This window comes from Schistocerca cancellata, chromosome 11, assembly GCF_023864275.1.
Source record: "Schistocerca cancellata isolate TAMUIC-IGC-003103 chromosome 11, iqSchCanc2.1, whole genome shotgun sequence".
In the NCBI taxonomy this organism is placed as follows: domain Eukaryota; kingdom Metazoa; phylum Arthropoda; class Insecta; order Orthoptera; family Acrididae; genus Schistocerca; species Schistocerca cancellata.
The window spans coordinates 34,808,376-34,834,479 of NC_064636.1; the positions used below are offsets into that span (position 1 = coordinate 34,808,376).

A 26,104-nucleotide genomic window follows, 5' to 3' on the forward strand; every position below is an offset into this window, starting at 1 on the left:
GAATAGCAGCCAGCATTGCTGCGAAAGGTGGATATACACTGTACTAGTGCCGACATTGTGCATGCTCTGTTGCCTGTGTCTATGTGCCTGTGGTTCTGTCAGTGTGATCATGTGATGTATCTGACCCCAGGAATGTGTCAATAAAGTTTCCCCTTCCTGGGACAATGAATTCACGGTGTTCTTATTTCAATTTCCAGGAGTGTACATCGAAAAAAACTCACACACACACACACACACACACACACACACACACACACACACACACACACACACACACACACACATTCCACAAAAAGCCTAATGGCACTAACAGGACAAGCGCGGGAAATAGGGGGTTTTAGGGTGGGCAGAAATTAAATATAAACAAATTTAGGCACCCACCCCCATACAAAACCACGCAAAACGACGAAAAAAAAACGACATCAAAAAACTCCCCAAATACCCCTAAACACAATATCATCTGGAATCGGACACTTCCGTTGATCTATATACATGGGCGTACCCAGCGAGGTGCAAGGAGGGGGGGGGGGGCAACTGCCCTCCCCCCCCCAGGATGATATTCGCAGTTTTTTACTAGTTTACTGTTTTATTTAATAAGAAATGCTGCATGTTTTCTCGGATTGTACACGTGCATTCTTGTATTTAAAATGTTTATTAAAAGCAGTTTTTCACTGGTTTACTGTTTTATTTAATAGGAAGTGCTGTATGTTGTCTCGAGTCCTTGTTTCCTGAGACTAGGATGACCTCCCCCCCCCCCCTGCCTCCTCCCCCTAGTTCAGGTCCTGGGTACGCCCTTACCTATATAGCTCAACAGCAGCTCCCGATCCCATGAATTAGGACCTAACACTTCCCTTGACCTATATAGCTCAAAAACATCTCCTGATACCAGTACCAACCTTCACAGCCACACATTGGGATCTAACACTTCCCTTGACTTGTTATCCTTACGACATCTCCACATACAGCCGTCCCTGGTCCGAGACGCCGGAACTTTAAGCAAGCCTCATTTCTTCACGACATACTGAACACTTCACTTCACGACTTCATCCAAAAATCCGAATAGTTGAAGAAATTTTATTAGAGACAACGCACTGTCCCCCATCATAGCCGTCAACCGAAAACTGTTGACCCTGTCATAACCCCTACCTACCAAAGACATAAAAAATGCAATTTACCAAAATTCACACACGACGCCACACTCGCACACTAAACCAAAAACATCACCTAACACACCACCAGAGAGCACCACCGATCGCATCAAAACTACACCTACAAACACTCCTCTCTCACAAACTAAATTCCGCGCCGTCGTGACGTCACACACCACAACAGCCTTGCGTCACGGGTCAAAGCCGACGGGTGGGATCGGACGCTTCGGTCGACCCCATTTGACAGTACAGATGTAGAGTAAGTGGAATCTAGTGAAACATTAAAAACTTACAATAAACTGCATTGCAAGTCAAAATATATTGACATTTAAATTTTAGTGGCATCATTTGACTGGTGCTCGTAAAATGACATTTTGACATCAGCAAGTTATTACTGTTTTGCTATACACATCCACGAAAATTTTATTCGTTTCTGTTATCCACCGTGGAACACAGAACACAAAAACTTCACGCGTGGAATACATGTCGTACGACGACACACTTTTAACTCTAAATTATGTGTAACATGTTTTCCAAAATGTACTAAATATATATAAATCCATCACATACGGTACATGCTATAAGAGCATGTAAAAGAACAACCCATTAATTCAATGTTTTAATTTTCAACGTAATGTTAATTTTGTGTGTTTGATAGAAATTTGTAATATTCTGCTGTGCATATTCTGGACAGTATTTTGCCAATTCCTATATCATGTAAATGATTCAAAGGATGATGATAAATGAAACGAAAATGAAAGCGCTGGAAGTGCGTGGCAATGAACTTAGAATGTGGCCAATATGGCCTGAAAACTCGTATTATTGCTTTTCGAAATCCAACTACTAGATAATATTTTTCATTTATACTTTGTGTGTGGTGTTTGTAGTTTGGACGTAAAGAGTATTGGGTTGGGTTGTTTGTGGGAAGAGACCAAACAGCGTGGTCATCGGTCTCATCAGATTAGGGAAGGTCGGGGAAGGAAGTCGGCCATGCCCTTTCGAAGGAACCATCCCGGCATTTGCCTGGAGCGATTTAGGGAAATCACGGATGACCTAAATCAAGATCGCCGGACGCGGGATTGAACCGTCGTCCTCCCGAGTGCGAGTCCAGTGTAAAGAGTATTCATTTGTAAAACTCAATATTGCAGTTTCGACTGTGTGGCTGGAAATTATGTTCCTGATACGACCTTCTTGTGCGTACGACACTCTTTGGATTGCAACCTAAATATGTTACTAATATTATGCTCTCATCCGTAATAATGGGCGGGGTAAATGATTCCTTATTTGTTTGTGTTTCATATGTAATAGAAACTGGTTTCGTCACGTTATTCTGCAGACTGTTTGTTACTGCTTACGAATCCGCATGTGAACTGCTCGATTTAAATGCGCCTCGTATACTACGAAATTTTTGTTACCATAGATTTTTATAGTCTCTCTTTTAATGAAGGCCACAGAAATTTTCATTGTCTTCTGCTATAATGTATTGCTTACCTGTTAATAAGGTGTGGTAACATATACGTAATTGATGTCGCATTTTTTGCATTTGCAATGAAGAATCCTCTACTCACCAAGGCTACAAACTACAAAGCATAGGGCCTACTCATTTACATCCATAATCTGCAAGACATTGTTAACTGCATGGCACTAGGAGGCGAGAAGCAGCACCATTCAAAGCATTACGTATCATTCCATGACAAGACATAATAAAAGCTGAATACCAATACTGTCAAAACCTGCTACCATGGCGTTCTCCATGTGAGAAAGTACGGAAAACAAAAATGTAGAATATGAACAACGTACCGTTTACTTACAATGGATTTAAATCGAGAAATTCACACTCAGATTCGCAAACTATAATAAATATTATACACGTTAAATCCGCTGAACACCTCGCAACGGAAGCAGTTACGTTTTATAGGAAACAAAATAAACTTGAAGTCATTTACTCTTCAAAATATTACGGATGCGAGCAGAACTCAAAAGGTGTATGAATAACATATTTACAACGCAATACGAAGAGTGCAATAGACACGAGCAGCCGTAATTAGAAGCACACTGGGGCAAACCAAACTTTTTCGCTATGAATTTATGAAACAAAAACAAACTCGGACGACTAAAAATCAGCCAATAAGAAAACGAGATGATGGACTGATTTACAGCGTTGCAATTGGGATGGCAGAATTTCTTCTACTCCCATGGTGCGGAGCAGCACTACGACAACAGCGCGCCAAGCGGTCAGGAAGCTGCACTGTAGAGATAGATTTCGTATTCGCATAAATACAATACGAAGAAGACTAGAGTAATTCGGAAAATGGTTTTTACAAATGGGAGCGTATGTAGTGCAATAAATTGCACCAACAATAGGAAGAAGACACCACATTTGTCGTTCTTTAGGTTTCCTAAAGACCCAGAGAGGTACATACAATCTTACATCTATGGATTATTTATTTACTATTGCGTTATGGTTATAAGTTCATTATTTATGTGATGCTTAACGTCACGTTTTAGGAGCAGGAAATGGGCAGTGAATTGCGGAAGGGACGACCTTTTGCAGAAAGATGTCCTTTACCTGTACCATAACGTGAAGTTCTGTTCGCAGCATTTCGAGCCAAACCAGTTCATGAATGAATTAAAAAAGCAGCTGGTGTGGAATGCAGTACCTACATTATTTGACGTTCCAAAAAAGTCGCAGCAAGTGCCGCTGGAGAGGAAGCTGCCACAGACACACCGTAAAACAATGCCGAGAGCAAAAAAACTGTTTTTTGCCACAAAAGTAACCCCTCCCTCCAAAACATCAAAATCCTCAATACAGTCTCGTTTTGAATATGAGGTAAGCATTTGTGTCTTGAAAAAGCGAGTGAAGTGTTAGAATGCGAAAAACGTTAGATTCTGTGTAAAATTATTACGGAGCAAGGGAAGTAACGCAACAAATGGAGTACTAGGACGACCGGGTCCAGAAAAACAGGCATATTTTTTGGATCGCGGTATCACGCCTTAGCGTGTAGTTTGTTTAGTACGTAGTTGTCAGATAAGTATGACCACACCTTCAGACGTTGGATATTTGTTAATCCATACTTGTTCAATAACCTGACAAATGTGCAGCGTTACTTCGTCGATTTGGTTGGAAAGAGTTGGCTACTCTGTTCGAGATAGTGTTCCAATCATTGTGAGTTGTTCAGAGTGGTTTGTTTTGTATACAAACAGTAGGGCCGAGTTGTCAGTTCTAAGTATTCGTTATTGCAAAGAAGTCTGCGAATCCACTCATGAGAAAAGTAAGTGCAACTTTGCGTAACTTTGTACTTTTAATTTTCCACGTCGTTTCCTTTTTTACGTATACATTATAGTAGTTTGTTTCACAACTACCTTAAATTTGTAAACTAGCACGCCAGTTGAATCGGAAGGTTAGTTAATGAGCCTTCCCCAAGTTAACTGGCTAAATGCGGGATATCACTACCCAGACCACGGAGAGGACATAACGATTTCACATGTGGAAAAATTAGGCAAATACTCGAAATGACCAAATCCAGTTGATAACAGCTATTGTGTTTGTCAGCAAATAGTTCGCAAACTTCCAGATTCCAGACATATACGAAGGGAAAGATTTCTTGTCGATATGGAAAGCTGAAAATATTCTCTTGTGCCTGAATTTTTTAAAAAAAAATTTTCCAGACTTTGTTGATTTGTGTGTGTGTGTGTGTGTGTTTTGATTTAATCTGAAGAATAGTAAGACACCACGCACCGACGTTGTAAGTCTATCGTTGCAGTAAAAGGCCGAAAAGAAATGTGGAAATGATTAATTTGGATTTGAGTGTTCAGCAGCTGGTATTGACGCTGCTTTTTGGCTGTGTTTTTCTTGTGTTGATGGACTAATTAATAAATTGACGGTAGTTAATGAACAAAATTAGGCTACAGCAAGATAATTATTTTATAATATTTGTAATACATTCAAAGCTAGTAACAACAGCAGAAAATCTTCAGAAGAGTGGGAAATTAAATTCGAGTAGAACATGTGTTTTTAAGAATGAGTTTGATTTTGGTCAATGTAGCCTACGTCAAAAGCAACACAAGTCTATAGTAATTGATGATGCTCTTTGCTTCTTGCCAAGAAGGTAAAATGTTGAGATGAAAAAATGGATATGAGCTCTTTTCTCCAAATGAATCATGTTCAGTACTCGGGCATACAATTTTTTGCCAAAATGTTTTTGCCTTCCATCAGTAGTTACATTAGACATGTGTTCAAATAATGTGGTATCCATGACAATATATAGCAGTTTCAAAAACATACAGCAGTGCATGTGTGTGTATCAGAAGTCCCGTAAACAGCAAACTAAACGTGATGTCTGTTCCAACCATATTAATTTACTGAGTGTGAGGGCATAGGATGTTTAGTTGTTCACAGCTCCACCCACCAAAACCAAACACATTTCCTTGTGGAGCGAAAACTGTGTGCTTTTCTCACACCGTACCAGGCCTCTGGCACTACATGCATACTTACTGATTTGTTGCACAGAAGGACAATCATTTCGTAAATGGCTACAGTACACACAGGTTCTGTATTGTTGGCCCTCCAATGTAGGCAGGGGCCACAGACAAAACGCTGATGGCCTGAAATGGAATGAGTTGTATGGTCAAGAACTAGGAAGCCCTTGTTCAGGACGTTGTTCACAAACTACAGAGCATTTGGTGCCATTAGCATGTTGGTGTTTACGACATAATTTTTATATTATATGGCTGTTAATATGCTTAACTGCTAGGCCTATGGCTTGCTTCCTCACAGTGTGGGTGGCCCAACTAAACAAACTGATACTATATCATAGCTTTGCCTCATAATGTAAGGATGATGTGGCTTGTGACATCATGTGTGTGGAAACAGTATGGGAACAGATCCCTGACATTTATTGTATTTTTTGGGATGTTGGTTGTAGTGCACCCCGAAGGCCAGCTTAGTTTGGAATATGACAGTTTGCTTGTGAGTAGCTGAAACTAGCAGATGTGAATACAAATTCTTGAGTGTGGTAACATATTGATTTATAGCATAGTCCAAGCTTGAGATAACATCAAAAGATGATAATTTTATTGTCAGTTGGTGAAATGTATCGTATGCTTCACTTAATCTGCTTGCACTGTCTCTTTTGATCTCTACCAAGTACACCATGCAGTGAGTGTCGCAGATTTGAATGTTGGCTCTGAAATCTGCCCATTATAAACAAACCGTCAGAAATATTTCAAAATGAAATACACTGCGGAAATTTTTAATGTAGCAATCAGCATGAACCTAGATTTTGACGGTTTGGGGAGGTGGGTGAATGTTAAAAGCCCACCTTCCTCGCCCAGCACTAATGACCTACACTTGTGTTTTGTGCTTCTACAAGAGCAGACCATCAACATCATAATAGTGACCACCGGTCTTCACTGGGGTTGTTTCAGCTGTACTCAAACTTGGTGATGAACTAGTTGCGTTGGTTTAGTCTGCAGATCATATTTTGTGCTGCTGTGAGGTACATCATGTTGCAAGTTTTAATTAGAATGAACAAAATTACTTTGACCTACAAATTTCCTATTGGTACAGGAACATTAGATTTTTAAGTGCTGGTGGTGATAGATAAACAATAGTAACCATACACTGTAGATCCAGCAAAAAACAGAGAAAACAATTTTTAAGTAATGATAATCACCTCTCTCTCTCTCTCTCTCTCTCTCTCTCTCTCTCTCTCTCTCTCTCTCTCTCTCTCTCTCTCTCTCTGTGTGTGTGTGTGTGTGTGTGTGTGTGTGTGTGTGTGTGTGTGTGTGTGTGTGTTACTGCAAAGAAATATGAAGCGGCGCACTTCATACAAACTGAAAGACATTTTTTAAAAAAAATCACATACACAGCATCGTAAATAAGTTTTTCCCACTTAGTTGATAACGGAACAAACATCTGTAAAATATCCAGGAGTATGCATACGGAACGATTTGAAGTGGAATGATCATATAAAATTAATTGTTGGTAAGGTGGGTGCCAGGTTGAGATTCATTGGGAGAGTCCTTAGAAAATGTAGTCCATCAACAGAGGAGGTGGCTTACAAAACACTCATTCGACCTATACTTGAGTATTGCTCATCAGTGTGGAATCCATACCAGGTCGGGTTGACAGAGGAGACACAGAAGATCCAAAGAAGAGTGGCGTGTTTCGTCACAGGGTTATTTGGTAAGCGTGATAGCGTTACGGAGATGTTTAGCAAACTCAAGTGGCAGATTCTGCAAGAGAGGCGCTCTGCATCGCGGTGTAGCTTGCTGTCCAGGTTTCGAGGGGGTGCGTTTCTGGATGAGGTGGCTTGCGGAGTATAATTGTACATTTAGGTGTAATCTGTTCATTCTTTCCTTTATTCACAGTGTTCTAATTATCCTCTCCTTTTCAGGAATTTGGTTGGCACATGTAGAAATGATGCTTTCCACTGTTTCCAATTTTAAGTTTATCTTTGTTCTATGCATTTGTCTGCCAGCTTTGCTTCACTTTATAGCAACACCCACAAATAATATGTTCCTTCAATATTATTTCGTCCTTTCTTTTTTATCTCCTTGGCCCCTTTATGCTAAGTGGCAATCCATTATAAAATAAGCATCCTGCATTTATAACATTTTGGAGCTCGTAAAACAGTTTAGTTCAGCCCCGATCATGTTGTGGGCATCTTTTTAAGCAACTGGGCATTCCGATTACTGCTTCACAGTATGTTTATTCCCTCATTAAGTTTGTTGTAAATAATCCACTGAATTTCAAAACAGTAATGTACATCAGTGGTTTCCGACCCATGGGCCACAGTCTGCTTCCGGGTCGCGGGCAGTGTGGCACTGGGCTGTGAATGCTGGTCGAGAGTCAGAGACGAGACAAAAATTATCGTGAGTTTCAGGGGCTTTAGTAGTCAGTTGTCAAGGCAGCAAGTGCAGGATAAAGTGCCTCGTCACTGTTCTGTATTGCTCACAACAGAATGAACCATTCTGTAATATCGAAACCTGTCCTGCTTCTGTCTGTTTAAATGCAGAAAATTACTAATATCGGGTGCCACCAGGCAGCTGATCCCAACGGACTGTACTACAGGGGCAGTGCACACCTTAGACTGGCTGCTCTGGTGCATAAACACACAATCGTAATCTGTCCAGTCAGTAGTTTCTCAGATATAATTGTTCACAAAAATGACTTACTCGAATGTTACTCATTTAATACCCCGAGACAAGAAAAAATGTGGTTAGTGATTTATGTGCCATCCACAGGGAGGGATGCCTCTGATGTCAAAGAAGACAAGGAGCATAGTTTTGATCCTGTACTTGCTCATGCGTGCCTTCTTGGGATGGGGCGATGATGGCTTGTGCCACTCTGAACTTTGCCTTTTCGTCTCAGGGTCATACTCAGAAATCCACAACTCAACACCAGTGATAACAGAGTTTAAAAAATGAGGATCATTTCCAACATTTCTTGGCTCTGAAGCATTCACATGTGCTTGTGTTCATTGGTCAACACTTTTGGGACGAGTTTGGCACACACCTTTCTCATGTTCAAATCTTCGGTCACAATGCAGAAAACAGTTTTTTTTGACATGTTTAGAGTTTGTGCTATCAATTGAAGGCTCAGCCGGCTGTCAGAGTTCAAACAGTTGCGCTCACACATCACATTTTCGTCGACTCGTGCGGTTGATGGCCGTCCACAGCGAGGTTCGTCGGTGATCTCCTCTCGGTCCTCCATGAACATCTTGTGCCATCGGAAAACTTGTGATTTGGACAAGCAGTAAGTCCCAAAGGCATGCTAAAGTAACTGAAACGTTTCTGTGGCGAACTTCCCAATTCTAACGCAAAATTTGATAGTGTACCGTTGCTCTACAGAAAGATTCATTGTGCCGTGTTACATAAACTCAAAATGGGGTTGACAGAAATGCACATCCTGACCCTCCAGCAGCTCATAGCCGAATGAGACAAAGAGCATTAACACCCCCCTCCACTTAGCCCGGCCGGTTACAACACGCTGTGGTGTTCCGTTGCGTCAGAAAAAAATTGGTTCCATTACTTATGGAAGGCACTCTGTATATTTTTTATTTGTATATTTAATTAATGAGCCTCTAGGGATTCTTATTTTTTTATTTTTATTTTTTTACAAAATAGGTGGTTTGCACAGTTAAAAAGGTTGAGAACTACTGATGTATATAATTACACCATGAGAAAACAAGACATTAATTACTCCACATTAAGGTTGTCTTTGACACAGAAAGGGGTGCACAATGCTGTAACTAAAATTTTTGACCTCTTACCTAGAGATATAAAATGTCCAACAGACAACAAAATAAAATTTGAAGTCAAACTGGAAAAATTCTATTTGACAACTTCTATTCTGTAGAAGAATTCCTATTGCTGTAATGTGTAAAAAGTGATGAGTAGGAATTATTAACTCACTCACATTGCCTGTAGTACCATCGAAGTCATTCCATGATGTCTTAACAGATGTCCTATCATCCCATCCCTTCTCCTTGCCATTTTTTTCCACATATTACTTTCCAGTTCAGCGCAGAACCGTCTCATTCCCTGCCTTACCAGTCCACCTAATTTTCAACGTTCATGTGCAGCACCAAATCTCAAATGCTTAGATTCTCCTCCGTTTCAGTTTTCCCACAGTGCATGTTTCACTGCCATACAATTGTATACTCCAGGTGTACATTCTCAGGAATTTGTTCCTCAAACTAAGGCCTATGTTTGATACTAGTAGACTTCTCTTGGCCAGGAATGCCCTTTCTGCCAGTGCTAGTCTGCTTTTGATGCCCTCCTTGCTTCATCTGTCACTGGTTATTTTACTGCCTAGGTAGCAGAATTTATTAATCTCATCTACATCGTGACCGTCAGTCATAACGTTAAGTTTCTCACTGTTCTCATTTCTGCTGCTTCTCATTACTTTCATCTTTCTTCAGTTTACTCTCAATCTGTTGTTGTTGTTGTTGTGGTCTTCAGTCCTGAGACTGGTTTGATGCAGCTCTCCATGCTAATCTACCCTGTGCAAGCTCCTTCATCTCCCAGTACTTACTGCAACTTACACCCTTCAGAATCTGCTTAGTGTATTCATCTCTCAGTCTACCTCTACGATTTGTACCCTCCACGCTGCCCTCCAATGCTAAATTTGTGATCCCTTGATGCCTCAGGACATGTCCTACCAACCGATCCCTTCTTCTAGTCAAGTTGTGCCACAAACTCCTCTTCTCCCCAGTTCTATTCAATACCTCCTCAGTAGTTATGTGAGCTACACATCTAATCTTCAGCATTCTTCTGTAACACCACACTTCGAAGGCGCCTATTCTCTTCTTCTCCAAACTATTTATTGTCCATGTTTCACTTCCATACATGGCTACACTCCATACAAATACTTTCAGAAACAACTTCCTGACACTTAAATCTATACTCGATGTTAGCAAATTTCTCTTCTTCAGAACCGCTTTCCTTACCATTGCCAGTTTACATTTTATATCCTCTCTACTTCGACCATCATCAGTTATTTTGCTCCCCAAATAGCAAAACTCCTTTACTACTTTGTGTCTCATTTTCTAATCTAATTCCCTCAGCATCACCCGACTTAATTCGACTACATTCCATTATCCTCATTTTGCTTTTGTTGATGTTCCTCTTATATCCTACTTTCAAGACACTGTCCATTCCGTTCAACTGCTCTTCCGAGTCCTTTGCTGTCTCTGACAGAATTACAATGTCATCAGCGAACCTCAAAGTTTTTATTTCTTCTCCATGGATTTTAATACCTACTCCGAATTTTTCTATTGTTTCCTTTACTGCTTGTTCAATATACAGATTGAATAACATCGGGGAGAGGCTACAACCCTGTCTCACTCCCTTCCCAACCACTGCTTCCCTTTCATGTCCCTCGACTCTTATAACTGCCATCTGGTTTCTGTACAAATTGTAAATAGCCTTTCGCTCCCTGTATTTTACCCCTGCCACTTTCAGAATTTGAAAGAGAGTATTCCACTCAACATTGTCAAAAGCTTTCTCCAAGTCTACAAATGCTAGAAATGTAGGTTTGCCTTTTCTTAATCTAGCTTCTAAGATAAGTCGTAAGGTCAGTATTGCCTCACGTGTTCCAACATTTCTACGGAATCCAAACTGATCTTCCCCGAGGTCGGCTTCTACCAGTTTTTCCATTCGTCTGTAAATAATTCGTGTTAGTATTTTGCAGCTGTGTCTTATTAAACTGATAGTTCGGTAATTTTCACATCTGTCAACACCTGCTTTCTTTGGGATTGGAATTATTATATTCTTCTTGAAGTCTGAGGATATTTCGCCTCTTTGCTTAGAACTCTCAATCCGTATTCTGTACCAATTAGACTGTTCACTCCGTTCAGCAGATCAGGTAATTCTTCTCAACTTTCACTCAGAATAACAATGTCAGCACCAAATGGTATCAATTACAATGTTTCACCATCCATTTTAATCCCACTCCTGAACCTTTCTTTCCTCTTCATCATTGCTTCTTTGATGTACCGATTGAACAGTAGTGGCTACATCCCTGTCCTACAACCTTCTTCATTGGAGCACTTAGACCTTGGTTGTCCATCTTATTATTCCCTCTTGGCTCTTGTTCATATTGTATATTACACGTCTCTCCCTGTAGCTTACTCCTATTTTTCTCAAAATTTCGAATATCTTAAACCATTTTACATTGTCTAACACTTTTTCAAGGTCAACAAATTCTATGAATGTGTCTTGATTTTTCTTTAGTCTTGCTTCCATTATCAACTGCAACTTCAGAATTGCCTCTCTGGTGCCTTTACCTTTCCTAAAGCCACACTGAACGTCATCTAACACATCCTCAATTTTCTTTTCCATTCTTGTATATTATTATTGTCAGCAATCTGGATGCGTGAACTGTTAAGCCGATGGTGTGATAATTTTTGCAGTTGTCAGTTCTTGCAGTCTTTGGAATTGTCTGGATGATGTATTTACAAAAGTCTGACGGTATATCGCCACTCTCTTACTCTACGCACCACTGTGAATAGTCGTTTTGTTGCCACTTCCCCCAGTGGTTTTAGAAATTTGGATGGTATGTTATCTATCCCTTCTGCCTTATTTTATCTTTCCAAAGCGCTTTTAAATTCTGATTCTAATACTGAATCTCCTATCTCTTCTAAAGTGACTCCTGTTTCTTCTCCCATCACATCAGACAAATCTTCCCTCTCATAGAGGCCTTCGATGTACTTTTTCCATCTGTCCGCACTCTCCTCTGCATTTAACAGTGGAATTCCTGTTGCACTCTCAATGTTACCACACTTGCTGTTAATTTCACTGAATGTTATTTTGACTTTCCTATATGCCGAGTCAGTTCTTTCGATAATCATTTCTTTTTCAATTTCTTCACACTTTTCCTGCAGCCATTTTGTCTTAACTTCCCTGCACTTCCTGTTTATTTCATTCCACAGTGATTTGTATTTCTGTATTCCTGAATTTCCCTGAATATTTTTTTTCTTTCATAGATCAACTGAAGTATTGCTTCTGTAATCCATGGTTTCTTCACAGTTACCGTATTTGTACCTATGTTTTTCTTTTCAGCTTCTGTGATTGCTCTTCTGAGAGATGCCCATTCCTCTTCAACTGTACTGCCTACTCAGCTATTCCTTATTGCTGTATCTATAATCTTAGAGAACTTCATGCCTATCACATGATTCCTTACTGCTCCCGTATCCCATTGCTTTGTGTGTTGATTCTTCCTGACTAATCACTTAAACTTCAGTGTAATCCTCATCACCTTGACATTGTGATCTGAGCCTATATCTATTCCTGAATACATCTTACAATCTAGTATCAGATTTCACAATCTCTGTGTCACCATGATGTAACCTAACTGAAATCTTACCGTATTATCCGGCCTTTTCCAAGTATACCTCCTCGTCATGTGATTCTTGAACAGAGTATTCATTATTACTCTCTGAAATTTATTACAGAACTCATCTAATCATTCTCTTCTCTCTTTTCTTCTCCCAAGCCCATATTCTCATGTAACCCTTTCTTCTACTCCTTCCCCTACAAATGCATTCCAGTTCCTCACAACTATAAGATTTTCATCTCCCTTGACGTACTATATTACCCTTTCAGTATTCTCATAGGCTTTTTATGTCTCTTCATCTTCAGCTTGCGACATTGGCACGTATACCTGAACTATCGTTGTCGGTGTTTTTGCTGTTGATCCTGACAAGAACAACCGTATCACTGAACTGTTCACAGTGACACTCTCTGCCCTACCTTCCTATTCATAACGAATCCTACTCCCATTACACCATTTTCTGCTGCTGTTGATATTACCCCATGCCCACCTGATCAGAAATCGTTGTCTTCATTCCATTCCATTCCATTTCACTTGACTGACTCCACTATATCTAGATTGAGCCTTTGCATTTCCACTTTTCAGATTTTCTGGCTTCCCTACCAAGTTCAAGCTTCTGACATTCCACACTCCAACTCCTAGAACATTATCTTTTCATCGGTCATTCAATCTTTTTCTCTTTGTCACCTCCCCCTTGGCAGTCCCCTCCTGGAGATCCGAATGTGGGGATTATTCTGGAATCTTTTGCCAGTGGAGAGATTGTCGTGAAACTTTTCGGTTACAGGCCACATGTCCTGTGGATACACATTGTGTCTTTAATGCAGTGGTTTCCATTGCCTTCTGCATCCTCATGCCATTGATCATTGCTGATTCTTCCACCTGTAGGGGCAGCTTCCCATCTCAAGGACAAGAGACTCCCCCGAATCTCTGTCCGCTCCTCCACTGTCAGGTAGTTGCTTGTTCAAAGCAAAAGACAAACAACCATCCATTACGGAATGTGGGGTCTAGAATATCATATGCTGGGAGTGCCAGGCCTTTCTACATTGGACAGACTGGGAGGTCAATCTGCACCGGGCTTAAAGAACATCATAGAAGCCGAAGATTGAAGAAGCCCGATTCAGCCTTTTCTGAACATTGCCTTAACAAAAACCACAACTACATAATAGATCTCGAAGTCCTACACAGAGAAAAAAGGGGGCAAAACTGAGCCAGTTAAAAATTCTAGAAATAAAAAAAAGTGTGTGCCCTCCACCTATTATTAAGTGAGCAAACCCTATTTAATTATTTACCTATTTCAGATGATATTGCATCTCCTAGATAGGAGTAAAAGTTTGGGCCACAATTCATGAGTAGGTACACTACTGGCCATTAAAATTGCTACACCACGAAGATGACGTGCTACAGAAGCAAAATTTAACAGACAGGAAGAAGATGCTGTGATATGCAAATGATTAGCCTTTCAGAGCATTCACACATGGTTGGCGCCGGTGACGACACCTACAACGTGCTGACATGAGGAAAGTTTCCAACCAATCTCTCATACACAAACAGCAGTTGACCGGCATTGACTGGTGAGACGTTGTTCTGATGCCTCGTGTGAGGAGGAGAAATGCGTACCATCACGTTTCCGACTTTGATAAAGGTCGGATTGTAGCCTATCGCGATTGCGGTTTATCATATCGTGACATTGCTGCTCACATTGGTCGAGATCCGATGACTGTTAGCAGAATATGGAATCGGTGGGTTCAGGAGGGTAATACGGAACACCGTGCTGGATCCCAACAGACTTGTATCACTAGCAGTCGAGATGACAGGCATCTTATCCACACGGCTGTAATGGATCGTGCAGCCGCGTCTTGATCCCTGAGTCAACAGATGGGAACGTTTGCAAGACAATAACCATCTGCACGAACAGTTCGACGATGCTTGCAGCAGCATGGGCTATCAGCTCGGAGACCGTGGCTGCGGATACCCTTGACGCTGCATCACAGACAGGAGTGCCTGTGATGGTGTACTCGACGACGACCCTGGGTGCACGAATGGCAAAACGTCATTTTTTCGGATGAATCCAGGTTCTGTTTACAGCATCGGATGATCGCATCCGTGTTTGCCGACATCGCGGTGAACGCACATTGGAAGCATGTATTCGTCATCGCCATACTGGCGTATCACCCGGCGTGATGGTTTGGGGTGCCATTGGTTACACATCTCGGTCACCTTTTGTTCGCATTGATGGCACTTTGAACAGTGGACGTTACATTTCACAAGTGTTACGACCCGTGCCTCTAACCTTCATTCGATCCCTGCAAAACCCTACATTTCAGCAGGATAATCCACGACCGCATGTTGCAGGTCCTGCACGGGCCTTTCTGGATACAGAAAATGTTCGACTGCTGTCCTGGCCAGCACATTCTCCAGATCTCTCACCAATTAAAAACGGCTGGTCAGTGGTGGCTGAGCAACTGGTTCGTCACAATACACCAGTCACTACTCTTGTTGAACTGTGGTATCATGTTGAAGCTGCATGGGCAGCTGTACCTGTACACGCCATGCGAGCTCTGTTTCACTCAATGCCCAGTCGTATCAAGACCATTATTACGGCCAGAGGTGGTTGTTTTGGGTACTGATATTTCAGGATCTATGCTCCCAAATTGCATGAAAATGTAATCACATGTCAGTTCTAGTATAATATATTTACCCAATAAATGCCCTTTTATCATCTTCATTTCTTGTTGGTGTAGCAATTTTAATGGCCAGTAGTGTAAAAAGTCCTAGGCTGATGCATAAATTTAGTCCCAGGTATGCATAGTCATGTTAGTGTAATTGCTGAATTGTGTAATTCATATGTAATTTGTCAAAAAAATGGTCATTGTAATTTTACAAATTTACATTGTAATTTTACAAAACGCCACGGTTCGATACATTAAGAAGTTGAGATTTTTATCTTTGCCTAGTCATAAATGTTTAGCATGTAGAGATTATGTACAAATTAATATGTGATATGAATGTAAAATAACTTGTTTCAAATTATAATGATTTAACATGCGAATGATCCATAGAATGTGAAATAAACTAAGATTCTTTCCCATATGTCCTTCTAAGCATTTGCTACAGGTACGGTAATTGTCTATAGTTCTTGTGTTGTGCAAAATTGCATGTTTCTTTTTAGTGGTGCTGAACACTTTATCATCATTAGGAAAATTCTCTCACATTTGTACAAACTAGCTCTCAATAATATGTTAAATTATTTAAATTTGGTTTTGTAGGATTCCCGCAGTGATAGTTCTGCTGCGCATTTGATGGCTTTCTTTTGAAGTTTTAAAAGTCTTTGACTATGTACATATGCTGCTCCTCATCGTATTGGTATAATGTACAATATGTGTAAATTTGTAGTACATTTTTAGTAAAGTTAGTAAGGTTTCTGTATCATCTGTACAGGACTTTTCTTCATGAAGAATAAATGCGTACCTATTTTTGAGATCATCTTGTTAGTGTGGTTTTGCCTATGTCAGCAATTTCTCTACCAGTTATTCCTGTAAGTCCATCACAGTCCATTTTTTCTAGCTCTTCATCTTCGGTGAACAGAATAAGAATCTTCTGTCCTGGCAACTTCTTTCAACTTTTTTACGTGTTGTTTTGTTCCTGTTAATGATTATTTTCTCAGAAATATCTTTCTACCATTTGAATGTCCTAACTAGATCTCTTTTTCCGGATCTTACCAGTGAAGTTGTGTTATCGACATGTGTGATCTCCTCACTATTTACTGCAAAATATTGTTTTTGAAAATATAACTTAATCGTATTGATAGAAAATCTACTCACCAAGTGGCAGCAGGAGAGCACACATTTAATGGCATTAAAGTTTGCAAGCTTTTGGAGCCAGTGGCTCCTTCTCCTGGGAAAAGGGTTTGAAGGGGGGGTGGGGGGGTGAAGGAAAAGCACTGGTGAAGTTTAAGGAAAGCGGAGAGTTCAGGTAAGCCACCCAGAATGGATTGGATGAGAAGGAAACTGATTGTAGGGGACTGCACTGGACGAGATTTGGAAACCTGAGAACTTACAGATGGAAGAGAGGGTAATATGCAAGACAGAGATTACTGCCAAAACATCATGCACTAGTTAACAAGAGCAGAAAGCTAAGTGCATTTTATGTGGTAGAGGTGGAGGGTGAGGAAAAATAAACGAGTCAGAAAATAAGATATAAAATACTAAAAATGAGTGACGAAGGGAATAATTTCTGAGAAGAAATGCTGAGACTGAAGAAATGAATGCGAATTAAGGCCAGGTAATTGGAGAGAACCGAGGACATGTTGTAGCGCTAGTTCCCACCTGTAAAGTTGTGAGAAACTCGGGTGTCTGGGGGAAGAATCCAGATGGCACATGTGGTGAAACAGGCACCGAGGTCAAGCCCATCGTGTTGCAGAGCATGCCAGTGTATGCCCTCTGCCTATGCAGATTCATTCTAACTGATACTTGGTGGTAGTCGGTCGTGCCAATGTAAAAATCTGAATCGTATTTACATAATGTCTGGTATATGATGTATCGTTTCACAGATGGCTCTCCCTTTGATAGTACATTTTTGCCAGTTATAGGGCCAGTGTAGGTGGTCGTAGGAGGGTGCATAGGGCAAGTCTCGCAGCAGGGGTTGCCGCAGGGTAGGAGCTTAAGGGTAGGGCAGGGCAGGACAGGGAGATTGGTGTAGGAACAGCATAGGGTCTGACAAGGGTACTGCAGAGATTGGAAGTGTCACAAAATGCTATTCTAGGTGTGGTGGGAAAAATCTGAGACAATATACCTGATTTTAGGGCATGATTTTAGGAAGTCGTCGCCGTGTTGAAATAGCTGATTAAAACTTTGCCGTCCGCAGGTCTCATACAAATTTATTCACTTGGCACCGGAGCGCTTATTCGGATTACTTACCTTGTCACCTTTCCGTTGATGATAAGCTTCAAACACATTGACTTTTGTGCACTTTAATTTTCCGGAAATCCTCTATTTTGCCGTGTTGTTTCGCAAACTTGAATTTTCTTTTCAAGTAACTTCTCTGCAAGTTCTACACTGTTACAATAATTATCCATGCAGAGGTCGTGCCACTTTCTATCAGAAGGGTCAATAGTTCCATCACTGTTTTTGCTAAAGGCTGTCCAGCGGCAGAATATATCTTGAATGAGGAAATGTATCCCATACTCGAATCGGACAGCATCCAAATGAGTATGCCATATTTCGTAATTTTCGACGCTTTGTAAACTTTAACTGTCCGTGCCACAGTATCATTCCTTCATCAATTGAGATGTTTTGACTTAGATTAAATGTTTCTTTAAACTTTTTGGAAAAATAATGAATTACGAATTGCACTTTGACAAGCCGGTCAGCATTATCCAGTTTATTGTTGCTGTCGGAAAAATGTAAAAATGATAATATTTGTCTGAATCGGTTGCGGGACATTGTTCTGCAAAATATCGGTGTGTCTATCAACAGATTCGTTGACTAATAATCACCGATCCTTGCTTTTTTTGCAATTCCCATAAGGATAGCAAGCCGAAACCATTCTCTAAGTTAGGGCCCCATAACGTTGGCAAATTTGGCATCTTTTTTAAAAATCCAGTTTCCTTCTATTGCAATTTTGACTATAGTACTTTTTGGTTTCGTTGCTAATATATTCGAATAGATCGTTCCCAATATATAATTGCACAATATCCTCGATGCTCTTTGTATCTTCGGGAAATATGTTTGGACCCGGGGATCCTTGAAATTTATTATTGGTCCTTGCTAAATCAAAGCCTGACCACTGTGCACTGTCTTCTTCGTGTGATTCAGCCGAATGAGTTGGAAACTGTAGCGTTTGCCAAATTCTTCTTGGACGTATTTCACTATCTTCCTACGATTCTGCTTCACTTTCATTTTTTTTATATCCAGTGTCTTCTTCCCAATCGGCCAAGTCACCCAGAACGTCAGACAAGACATCCGCGCATTCATCGTAAATAATCCTCTTGTCTCTTCCGTCTGCCATGATGAAAGGGCACTAGTATGAAATAAAAATAAAAACAAAAACTTATTGGCATGTGTAGCTTATTGTTACCTAAACAAAACACCAACATAATTCAAAAGATACTAAAGTGCTGCCACCGGCCACTGCGCGATACTATGCTCCCGACACCACTGTGGTGTTGCCGGATGGCATAGTGTTAATATATTCAGGACCAGGATGATACTGAGTGATGAGTGATGTACTCCGAAGATGTTTTTTGGAGGGATCGGCCTTACCGGGGTCGGATGTGATGGCCCGGAAAATCTGCTTTTGAACTAGGCTGGTGGAGTAAATATGTCGAGTGAATGCTGGTGATGCATTGCTGTAAAGAGTCTGCATCTGAACAAATATGTTTACTTCGAATTCCGAGGCTGTATGGGAGGAAACATTTGACACGGAAAGGGTGGCAGCTATTAAAATTAACTACTCTTGTTTGTTAGTAGGTTAATGTGAACAGAAGCATGTAACCGATCTGCAGTGAGGACGAGATCAATATTAAGGCAAGTGGCACGGGATTCGGAATAGGACTGTATGAAATTGAATTGGGAGAACGTATTTAGAGATTCCGAGAATTTTAATAGGTCACCCTTACTGTAAGTCCATATGGCAAAGATGTACTCAGTGTATCAAAACCAAACCAGGGGCTTCTGGACCCCAGGAACGCAGCCTGCAAGTGACCCGTGAAAATGTTGGCCTAGGAAGGAGCTATCACGGTTCCCATGGCTCTGCCCCTCAGCTGTTTGTATATCTGCTTCTCAAAGGTAAAGTACTTGTTGGTAAGCATAAAGTTGATTAAGGTGAGCAGGAAGGATGTCATAGGTTTGGAATCAGATGGGCAGTGACTGATAAAATATTCAGCAGCAGAAGCAGACAGACCATCTATGTGGGGGGATGTTGGTATAGAGCTGGGGTGGCATCGTCGGTGACAAGGAAGGTGTACGGTGGGAGTGGGGCAGGCAAAGATATCTGATGAGCTAGGAAATATTTGGCGTCTTTAGTATAGGAGGGAAGCCTTTGTAGTATCGATTGCAGGTGTTGGAGACAGATGTACGTTGGGTGAGTGTTTGTAGCCAGCAACTGTTTAATATCCAGGATGATTGGGTTTGTGGATCTTACAGAGATGGTAAAAAGTAGGGTGCGTGGTTTGGGTACGGTAAGAAGTTCTGAGGTGTTAGTCTCTGTTAGAGGCCTGAATTTTTTTACAAGGGGCTGCAGGTCTGTTAGAATGACAGGGACGGGTTCTCGATGGCAGATGCTGTATGTAGAGGTGTCGGACAGCTGGAGTAGACCTTCACTTTACACCCATCACTGAAGCACCATAGTGGTACATAGATAACAGGAAAGTTGTATTTATGGCTTTTTGGTTTATGATTAAAATACCACTGCTGAATCTGATTTTGCAGTAACAATAAACAAGACTCAAGGTCAGAGGGGGAGGGCAGAGAGGAGATGGACATAGAAAATTTGGAAGGAGGAGATGGACAGAGAGGGGGTGCGGGAGTTTATGGAGAGAGATGGGAAGGAGAAGATGGATAGGTAAAGGTGGGGGGGGGGGGGGGGGTGATGGAATGAGAGAAGGAGGGAGGGAGACACCCATCTCCTGATGTCTCCTTCATCTTGTTCTCAGGATTGGCAATAGAAAAGTTGCCCACTACTTTTCTGCTTTTTCGCTTTTACCGTTGTGAATCTCCCAACTGGATCAGAAAACGTTTTCAGTGGGCAGGCATCTCTACTTCCAGATGCACCGTTCTTGGATCGAGGGACTAATGCCTCACTGTTTGGATCTCTACCCTCCCCCCCCCCCCCCCCTTCCCCTCCCCTCCCCCCAATTCGATCGACCAACCGACACTGAGGATTGCAAAGATAAGACCAGACTAATTCCAGTGCACACAGATATTTAAGTAGTCATTCTTCCCTGCTCTCCCTATGCGAATGCAAACGGGAAGAAGCCGTAATAAGTGATACAGTGAGAATTACCTCTGCCTCACATTTCAGGGTTTTGCGGAATGTAGATATAGGCGTCACTTGTAAAGCAATGTCAACACGTATTATTTTTTCATTAAACTGATGCACCTCTTTCACGTTGTGTGAGAGGTACAAAGTCTGCTTCCTTTGCACCACCCCGTGATCTTTAGTATCACAAAAATGAGATTGACTGACCTCTTGCTGTGGCAGGCAACTGTCAGCTGGCAACGACTGCCAAATGTCGACATACCCAGGGCGACTGTGCCAGACGACACTGCGTTCGGCGGGCTCTGTGGCAGCCTACCCGAATACAGACGACTCGGAGTGGCTCTTCGCCGTCTGCGAAGAACAGTAATTTTTGAGGTAGTGTCGCTAATAAGTATGGCTGTCGTGCCGGGCTCCTGTGGTAGGAGATACGTTCACATTTCCTTTCGGTGACAGACAAAGGGTACAAAAGTGGATTGTAAATTCATGTGAGTGAATACATCAGTTAAGACTAGGAATTCGTTAAAAAGCCCTAAGCAATAGGTCCTGTCTATATTTTGTCTGTCTTACAAAATGGTAATGTGTGGTATCTGCACCCCTGCACAGAAACTGTACAATTTTATTTTTGTGTTCTAAAATGTGTGACTGCGAAGTGAATGAGTGAGTGAATGGAAACACGAATAAGTGAATGGGTGCAAACAGTTCTCCAACGGTTGTTCGTGCCTCTTCCACTAGTATTTATAATCTGCCTCTTCCACTATAGTTAAATTCTTTTATATTGGCGGCTCGCACATGCCCGCCCAGACGCGGGAGATTGCTGCGTTGCCATTTGCAAACGACTCGTGCACCAAGAGAAGCAGCGCCGTAGTACAGTTCGCAAAACTTACGTTTAGGGGGAGTGCGCAGTTTATGAAGTAAAGCCACCACGGCCACATTAACCCTTTCGCTGCTACAGAGACGTGCTCCCCGCATTCCGCACTGTGCACGATTTTGTCGTCACTGCACTGCTCGCCTGTGCAGACACGTAATGTGCAGACTGCTTTGACACACTTGATCATTCGATTTCACAAAACTGTTTGGCCCCAAAATTAGAAAAACCGAAAACTTATGATTATAATGAAGAGACAAAGCACTAGAAATTTCAAAAAATTACATTCAGATGAATAAAATTCATGAAGTAAGACACTTCGATATTGTTTTTAAATAATGAAAATATTACGCTCCGAACAAGGTTTTTTTTCTTTCTTTTTTTTGTGCTCTACCAACTTTTCTTTTTCTTTCTTTCCTTTTTTTTTTTTTTTTTTTACTCTCATTTTTGTTCGTCTTCATTCTTAGTATTTTCTCGGGGCGGACCTTGCAAGACATCCGTTTCAGTTCGTCATTGATCCATTAACTCAGTTTTTTATTACAGAGAGCAGCTAACCCTCTGACCAAACACGCTGAGCTACCGTGCCGGCTGAACGAGGTTTGAACTCGAAACCTTTCGCTTGGCAGCCAAACACCTTAACCATTACGCTACCGCAACTTGTCATTCAACAGAATTCATGGAGGACTCTAATTATCACGTAAAACACCGACAAACACTGTTGGTATGACTATGAATTTCTCACATTTCGTCGAAGTACAATAGGAAATAAACAATTACCTCTGTTCTTTATTGCGAAAAAACGGTTCTTGAGAATGATACAAACACCTTTCCTTGCTATTGACTGAATTAGCAAGCTTATTGCTTGTTTGGTTTAATTAACTAATAGAATATGAAGCAATTGGTATAAAGAATGCTTTTCCCAAACTTTCTATAAAAGAAAGTCTGCTATCAAGACATTGTTTTTGTTCAATTACTTTATTTATGACTGAACGTTTCAAAAACTGAAGACACTCATCTGTGCTCTGCACTGCAGTCAGGCTCTGGCAACGTCATTCTCTGTTCATTGGCTGATTTTGTTTTGTGACGTCAGATGTGCAGAACGAACCTAAACTCGTCCGCCGTCCTAAATGACGCACATTATAGTATTTATAATATTACGAATAGAGGCGTACACGACAATTGAGCACGCTTTTTCTCGCTACGAGAATGCTGGGCGCTGAAGTGAAGATGTTAGTATGTACGCTGAGGTGACAAAAGTTGTGGAATAATGATATGCACGTATACAGATGGTATCGCATATCCAAGGTATAAAAGGGCAGTGCATTGGTGAAGCTGTCATTTGTCTCAGGTGATTCTTGCAAAAAGATTCCCGACACGATTATGGCCTTACGACAGAAATTAAAGGCCTTCAAACGCGAAATGGAAGTTTGTGCTAGATGCCTGGGACCTTCTGTTTTGGAAATCACGAGGAAATTCAATATTCAGAGATCCATGATGCCGAGTGTGTGTCGTGAATACCAAATTTCAGGCAGTACCTCTCACCACGGAGAACACAGTGGCTGACAGCCTTCACTTAATGACGGAGAGCAGCAGCATTTGCATAGAGTTGTTAGTGCTAAAAGACAAGCATGAAATAACTTAAGAAATCTATGTGGGATATACGACGAATGTATCCGTTACGACAGTGCAGTGAAATTCAGTGTTAATGGACTGTGGCAGCCGAGTGATGTGAGTGTCTTTGCCACAGCACAACATTACCTGCAGTGTTCCATTAAGTTTCGGGTGTGCAGCCGCAAGAAATCTCCTTCTTCTTCTAATATTTCGGCTGTATAACGTTCAGCCATCTTCAGAGTGAGCCGCAAGACTGCCGCTCCAGTGCTCGCTTCGTCCCTTTATACTCGTGTACCGCGCGACTGCGCATGCGGCCACAGATGCAAATGCGCCAGAGACGTCGGTCGGCGGCAGAGACGTGCGTAATGCGCGAGTCGTATCTGTGACTCCGCAGTCGATCTGTGTCGGCATATCGATATATCATTGTGAGCTGCACTGTGACGACGTCTTTGTGATTTTATTACAGCAAGTGCCGGATTCCACGATTTATCGAGATTGACGCCACTATCTGTATCAATTAAATTCGTCGTCGAGCGAATTTCAGTCGCCTCCTTCACTATCGAGTCCCAAAAGGATGATTAGTTGCCAAAATTTTGACGTTGTCATACAACATACTGTGACCATTATCGACACAGTGCTCTGCCACTGCCGAATTATTAGGTTGTAAAAGTCGTGTGTACCTCCGGTGTTCTGTACGTGTTTCTCGGACAGTAAGAGTTGTTTGTCCGATGTAAGAAAGGCCACATTCACGTGGAATTTTGTAAACTCCAGATTTCTGCTGCAAGCCAATTTGGTGTCGCACGGCCTTTCTACAATGTCGTCACAATAGCACGACTCGACACAGCTGCCTCGGGCTGTGCGAAGAGGCTCGCTCGTGAAATCACGTATCGGCATCTCCGTTCCTGCCTGTTGTCCTCGAGTACGGTTGCAGTGGAGCTGCTTGCTACTCACAAGGGAACATCCCCATCGCACCCCCCTCAGATTTAGTTATAAGTTGGCACAATGGATAGGCCTTGGAAAACTGAACACAGATCAATCGAGAAAACAGGAAGAAGTTGTGTGGAACTATGAAAAAATAAGCAAAATATAAAACTGGGTCGTCCATGCGTAAGATAGGCAATATTAAGGGCAATGTCAGGCGAGGATCGCCGTGGTCCCGTGGTTAGCGTGAAGAGCTGCGGAGAGAGAGGTCCTTGGTTCAAATCTACCCTACACTCAAAATTTTGCTTTCTTTATTTTCGCAAAGTTATGATCTGTCCGTTCGTTCATTGACGTCTCTGTTCACTGTAATAAGTTTAGTGTCTGTGTTTTGCGACCGCACCGCAAAACAGTGTGATTAGTTGACGAAAGGACGTGCCTCTCCAATGGGAACCGAAAACATTTGATCCCAAGGTCATAGGTCAACCGATTCCTCCACAGGAAAACACGTCTGATATTTTGTATACGACACTGGTGACAGCATGTGCGTCACATGACAGGAATATGTTGTCGACCCACCTAACTAGTACACTTGGCGAATGGGTGAAAAGATTCTTCTACCTTGCCCGATTTAGGTTTTCTTGTGGATGTAATAATCACTCCAAAAAAAGTGATGAAAACATAAGAGTTTTTCACATAAACTGAAAATAAAAAGTTAAAATTTTCGGTCGAGGGAAGATTTGTACGAAGGACCTCTCGTTCCGCAGCTGTTCACGCTAACCACGGGACCACGGAGCTCCTCGCCTCACATTACCCTTAATATTCCCTATCTTACGCATGGACGACCCAGTTTGTATATTTTGCTTATTTTTTCATAGTTCCACACAACTTCTTCCTGTTTTCTCGATCGATCTGTGTTCAGTTGTTCAAGGCCTATCCACTGTGCCAACTTATAACTAAATCTGAGGGGGGTGCGATGGGGATGTTCCCTTGTCAGTAACACCCAAAGTTAGCGACAACATTACAGGTACGTAGATCACAGCAGTGTGTGCCTGTGGAGAGCTCGATGTGAACTGCCATTCCGGGGTTGTGCGTCAGTGTAAATACAGTTGTGGCACAATAATATGGTGACCCACGTAGTGCCTGTGATAGCAGCACCGTGGCTTTGGATGCGCACTGTGCCGTTCGGAGAACACGGCACGTCTTGTGGCGGCTTTTGTACCCAGAATACTGTCCTCTTTGGTTGCTGTGTGGTATAGTTACTAACAAGTGAGGCAAGTCCCGGTTGCCGATGGGCTTGCCAGCACGTAAGCTGGGTGCAGAGGACGGTGCTCGATACTCGGCCATCCGTGGGATGCCGCTTTACGACTGCCTGCCGCTTGTAGGTGTGTAACTGTAGATATGGCAGAGACGTCAACGTGAGGCCATTATTGTGCTCCTCGGTCAAATTCGACACCATTCTTTCCTTCTGACACTGATAATTATCCTGCAGGATTGGGGAAGATGTAGGGTGTGATGGGATACAGGTGGTCAACAATAATGTTTCAGTAGTCCAAAATTGTCATGATATCTTTGATTACTACCACACTTCCTGTGCGAGTCTAGGTGAATGTCCCCCCTAGGATAGTACTGCCAGAGTCAGGGCCCTAGAAGCCAGAGGGTGTGTGTGTGTGTGTGTCTGAAAGCTTTAATGTTTAGCAGTCTTTTCATTGTCCCCTGTCTGCAACTTAGCACGTCCTCTATGTG

At 41.8% G+C, this 26,104-nt stretch overlaps 1 protein-coding gene across 1 annotated transcript in view; it reads left to right on the plus strand.

Moving 5' to 3' along the window:
• The first annotated feature begins 3,526 nt into the window (after positions 1-3,526).
• Positions 3,527-26,104, plus strand: part of LOC126108155 (uncharacterized) — a 169,487-nt gene continuing 146,909 nt past the window's right edge. Inside the window, exons 1-2 of the mRNA XM_049913399.1 lie at positions 3,527-3,563; positions 3,657-3,978. Of these exons, the coding sequence (XP_049769356.1) occupies positions 3,769-3,978 (210 nt within the window). The 5' untranslated portion in view covers positions 3,527-3,563; positions 3,657-3,768. The remainder of the gene's footprint in view (positions 3,564-3,656; positions 3,979-26,104) is intronic.